This window comes from Monosiga brevicollis, genomic scaffold (genome assembly GCF_000002865.3).
Source record: "Monosiga brevicollis MX1 MONBRscaffold_5 genomic scaffold, whole genome shotgun sequence".
Taxonomy (NCBI): Eukaryota; class Choanoflagellata; order Craspedida; family Salpingoecidae; genus Monosiga; species Monosiga brevicollis.
The window spans coordinates 95,312-100,157 of NW_001865042.1; the positions used below are offsets into that span (position 1 = coordinate 95,312).

The window sequence follows — 4,846 nt, forward strand, 5'->3', positions numbered from 1 at the left end:
GAGAGAGAGAGAGAGAGAGAGAGAGATCATTCAGAGATTCAGAGAGAGAGAGAGAGCGGAGCTTGGCATGCGGATGAGCGCGAGTCAAATGGCGGTGAGTGTGTGGGAGGCGGGACGCGAGAGAGGCGGAAGGGGGGAAGGAGGGGGGGGAAAGGGGGGTCCATCCTGGGGGCAAGGGGTGCGGGGTCATTGGTTAGCCTAGAGGGTGGACGTGGGTGTGTTGTGTGAAGGGGGCTGATGCCGGTGGTGTGTGTTCTTGGGTAGCCGATCACCATGGATCGTCGGATGGCAAGTTGAGAGCCAGGCCGTCAGCTGCCCTGCCCTTGCCCTTGCCCTTGCCTCGGACTGGTCGAGGCGTTGTCGGTGAGCCGGCTCGGGTCACCAGCAGGGATGGGGGCCGTCTCGGAGGAAGACTTGCGATATGGCAACTTGGTAGTCGGGGTACTGGGTGCGACGTTGATGCTGGTGGGCCTGTTTGCCACCTTGTATCATCGACAAATCCAGCGCTGGCGCGATGGCCGCTTTCGGCTCGATGACACCCACCCGCTACACATGCTGGCCATCAAGACCTTTTGCGATGGAGCCGTCACCATCAATCGCCTGGCCGCGGCCATTGCCAGCTACCACGGTAGCTTGCACGCCTTTTGCCCAGCCTACGTCATTGTTGAGGACTTTGTCACCAATGCCTCCTTCACCTGGCTGCTCTTGGTTGGTCTTCAAACTCCTCCCCGACACTTGGTTGCTCGTGGCGGACGTGCGTGCATGTCTTTGGCTGGCTCACACATCCCACGTCTGCGCTCTCCGGTCCGCATGTTTGCTGGCGCCGCGTAGCTGGCGCTCGACCTCTATGTGACGCTGCGCAATCCCTTCACGTCACCTGGCCGGGCGTATCCCTTTTATCACCTTCTGGCTTGGGGCGTGGCAGCAGGAGCCGTCGGGCTCCTCACGGTGGCGGTGGGCGATGCTCGCCTGATTGACGTCGATGCCTCCGTCTCCTCCCTGTGTCACTATTACGCCGAGCACCGCAGCGACGAGCCTGTCCACGGGCCCAACGCAACCACGACAAGGACACCGCCGCTGTTCTCCGAGTCGCATCACGGCATGGCCAATCAGCCCCTCGTCACACAGATCTTTCGAGCCGCTCCCATCATGTTTCTCATTAGCTTGATGGGCTCATTGATAGTGCTGGTCAAAGTGACGCTGCTCTTTCACAACAACCCACCCCGTCATCGCGATGCTCGTGTTCGAACCTTGCGCGCCGGTGTGCACTACGTCTTTGCCTACGGCCTGCACGGCCTCGGTCTCACGGCCGTGCTCGTCATTGCTCTCCACCAACACATCGCCAACGGCCATCACAGCATGATCCTCGTGGCCAGTGAACTCGGCCTCTGGACCCTGCTTCTCTTTATCGACATCGCCTTGATTCTGCGCACCATCATGCCCGATCGGTACCTCCGCAACGATGAGAAGACCCCGCTGCTCAGCTCCGTGCACGTCATCAACGGCGAAGAGATTAGCTTTCTTCACTCGGTGCACCACTCCCTTCGTGATGATACCGTCTTTTGCTGCATCTATGGCATGGTGGCCTCGCTCGACGCCACGGCCTCGGAGCTGCCTGCCCCCGTAACCCGGCGCCTTGTCAGCCTCCCTTCGGCCCACGGGCGGCAATTTGAGTTTATCGACTACGAGGCGCATCTTTTTGCCGCCCTCCGCGAGCTACATCCTCTTTCCTCGGATGGTAAGCGCGTCTCTCGCGTGGCTGCTCGTTAGCTGCCGCCGCAGCTCTTTCTCTTGGCCTCTCATGTCTCGCGATTTGCTTTGTGCTACCTCGCCTGCCGTCAGAATACCGGCAGTCGCTCTGGGGTGACGAGCGCGATCGTGACGTTCCGCCCATGGTGCAGTTTGTCAGCCGGGGCGGTCAGTCTGGAGCCTTTTTCTTCAAGTCCTACGACAGCAGGTGCGACACCCTAGCGAACATCAGCGCATGCGCGCGCTCTCATTTGCAAAGCGATATGCCAATACACACGTACCTCGACACCCGCTCTTCCTTCGTAGGCTCATCGTCAAGACGGTCTCGATTGAAGAGCGCGATGGCCTTGTCAAACTTCTGCCAGCTTATCATGCCCACCTGGCCGATAATCCGACAAGCCTGCTGACTCGATACTGTGGCTTGTACGGCATTCGCATATCCCGTGAGCAGCGTGTCATCTACTTTGTAGTGCAGGTGTGACTTGTCATCCCACGCTCAAGCCATGGTGCTCCCTATCCCATTTGTGGGGAGGCGCTTCCGTGAATATCTCATTTGCACATGCCATGCTTGCCCCAGCTCAACGTGGAACATCCATCACACTTGGCTGCTGCGACGCATTTTGCATTTGACCTCAAGGGCAGCACTCACAATCGCAGCGTCGCGCCTGCCGGCCGTTTGCCCTGTCCCTCTGATCGCACTCACGTGGGGCAAAAGTTTCGAGACAACGATTTGGGCCTGCCCTTGGAGCTCAGCATTGAGGCCTACACACACCTCTCCGTGAACCTGGCCTTGGACGCGGCTTTTCTCCATACTCACTCCTTGATTGACTACAGTCTACTAGTGGCAGTGCATGTGTGTCGTCCCGATTGCCTGCACAGCCATCCCATGGCAGCAGGCGCTGCTGCCTTACGCCTTCGCTATGGCCAGCCTGCCGTCTGGGACTGCCACCAGGTCATTCTCAATGTTGGAATCATTGATCTCCTCCAAGTATGTGCTCGGTGGCCAGCATGCCCGTACGTCGTGTCTCCCCGACGCTGCCCTGTCACTCACGTGCTCCGTGGGTCGGCTTCAGCCGTATTCTAGAGCCAAACGGCTGGAGCGGTGGTTCAAGACAAAAATCCTGCGTGTTGATCCCCAGGGCCTGAGCGTCTCTCCCCCCGATGCCTACGCCGATCGTTTCATATTCAGAATTTTGCGGCATCATTTCAGGGTTTTGTGGCCCAAGGCCTCAACACCGGCAGCTCAAAACAGAGTAGCGCGCCCCATGAGTCCCCTCACTCACCTCAGCCAATCTAGCGAGGACCTTCTTCTCGCCGGCGAGCTGTAGATAGCGTTTTTCCACGGTTGTCTTGGTCACCAAGCCTCTCTGCTTTGCGACCTCAGGCGCCGCGAAGTTTGTTTAATCGTTTAGTGGCTCTCCGAGCCTTCGTTAGCCGAGTACAAGTACATTCAGAATTCACAACGAATGTGTACACGTAAATTCGATAAAATCAACTTTGCAAGACTCGGGTCAAAGAAGAAGAACGGCTCCCACCACGCAGTGGTGGGATTTGAGAAAAGAAACAAACAGCACAAAACTGATGCACAGATGAAGAGTGTTCATGCAGCAACCACAATCATGCGACCTAAAAAAAATGAGAAGCAGAACGAAACGGCGCCAATCCAGAAAAAAAAAAAAAGAAAGAAACAATCCAAAGCTGGTCGTTGAGGCCTGGCCACGGGCACTAGTAGCCATCCAGATCCACGGGATCGGGGGGCATAATACTGAGGCGGTCTAGTAGCTTCTCAAAAGCACCCAGGCTCAGACGGCGAGCGCGGGCGTACAGGTCATGCTGCATGTCAAGCAGGTACTGATAGGTGTATTCCAGCGCGGCGGTTTCTCGAATCATCAAAAGGGCCTAAGGGATGGATGAAGAGGATGGATTCAGTGGGGGTATCAAACCGGCCAAGGACGGTGAGCAAAGGCGACGTCAGCAGCGCAGAGCAGTGCCAAAGGGCCGATCGCGGGACAAGGGGGACCGTACGTGGCGAATTTCAGTGTTCTTAAGCTCGTCTTCACGAGCATAAAGGTCGAGCAGCTCGCGGTAGCGGCCCAGCCGATTCTGCACCATGTAGATGATGGGGAAGGAGAACTTGCGCTCATGAATATCATCGCAAAATCCCTTTTTGGCCCAGTAAGCTGGGTCGACCAAGTTGATGTAGTCATCACGAATCTGCAGCAAGAACGTTCAGTACGACCAAGGGTCAGCAACACAAAATGTAGTGGGGCGTGTCTGTCAAAAAGGAGGCGACGAGTGCATGAAGGCCGAAGCATGTCATTTACCTGAAAGAAGATGCCAGTAATGTCAAATAGCTCGAGGATTTGCTGTTGCGGGGATTTCCAGACCCAGCCGAGGCTTTCGGTCCATTTGCCGCCAAACTACAGCCATTTGGAGCAAGTCAGTGCGCGCGGACTCTTTGACCCGAAACATGCCTGCATGTTCACGCACCAAAAAGTGTAGCCAGGACATGTTGTGGGTAATGGCTTTGAGGATGGGTTCAAAAAAGTTGAAGGCACGCAGGCGATAGTCAGTCGCATGCAGGAAGAAAAGCTCGGCCGACATGACAAACGGCGTCGACGTTTTGCCCTAAACCAATGTGAAAGTGATGCGCGGGGCGGCAAGGCGTGTAAGCTAGCTGAGGGCATAAGCAATGCGCACTGGGTCAGGCGCGCATACTCACTTGCACCATCTCAATGTACTCGTCCAAGGTGGGGCAATATTTGTTGTCGCGCCAATAGATTTCAAGACCTTGGCCACGGTGGGCGCGAACGCTGCCGTCGACGAGAGCGGTGAGCGTTTCGTGGTGGTGGGCTTGGAAGCGCTCAGGCACGCTTTGGATGAGCTTGAAAAAGAGGAGGTAGGTGCTGTTCATGGCGGCTGGGATGCCAAAGCGAATGTGGGCGCATTCCCGATCGCGGCGAAGCGTCGAGTCGTCCTCGATATCGTCGGCGATGAGGGAAAGCTCGTGGAAGCGGTCGACGCACTGCTTGAGCTGCTGGAGATCGCAGTCGTCAATCTCAAAGACGTCAGCGAGAGCTTGGATGGATTTGCTGCG

The 4,846-nt window shown here is 56.8% G+C and overlaps 2 protein-coding genes across 2 annotated transcripts; one reads left to right on the forward strand and one right to left on the reverse strand.

Moving 5' to 3' along the window:
• Positions 1-390: 390 nt before the first annotated feature.
• Positions 391-3,248, forward strand: MONBRDRAFT_36298 (uncharacterized protein; the record flags this gene model as incomplete). The annotated part of the gene is made up of 6 exons (XM_001744013.1): positions 391-708; positions 832-1,738; positions 1,843-1,957; positions 2,056-2,224; positions 2,327-2,737; positions 2,823-3,248. 6 exons carry the CDS (start codon positions 391-393, stop codon positions 3,075-3,077), a joined length of 2,175 nt encoding a protein of 724 aa, XP_001744065.1. The 3' UTR covers positions 3,078-3,248.
• Positions 3,249-3,720: 472 nt separating this feature from the next.
• Positions 3,721-4,846, reverse strand: MONBRDRAFT_15620 (uncharacterized protein; the record flags this gene model as incomplete). The annotated part of the gene is made up of 3 exons (XM_001744197.1): positions 3,721-3,963; positions 4,074-4,169; positions 4,472-4,846. Coding segments are annotated over 3 exons (714 nt in total), but the record flags the coding sequence as incomplete, so codon positions are not given.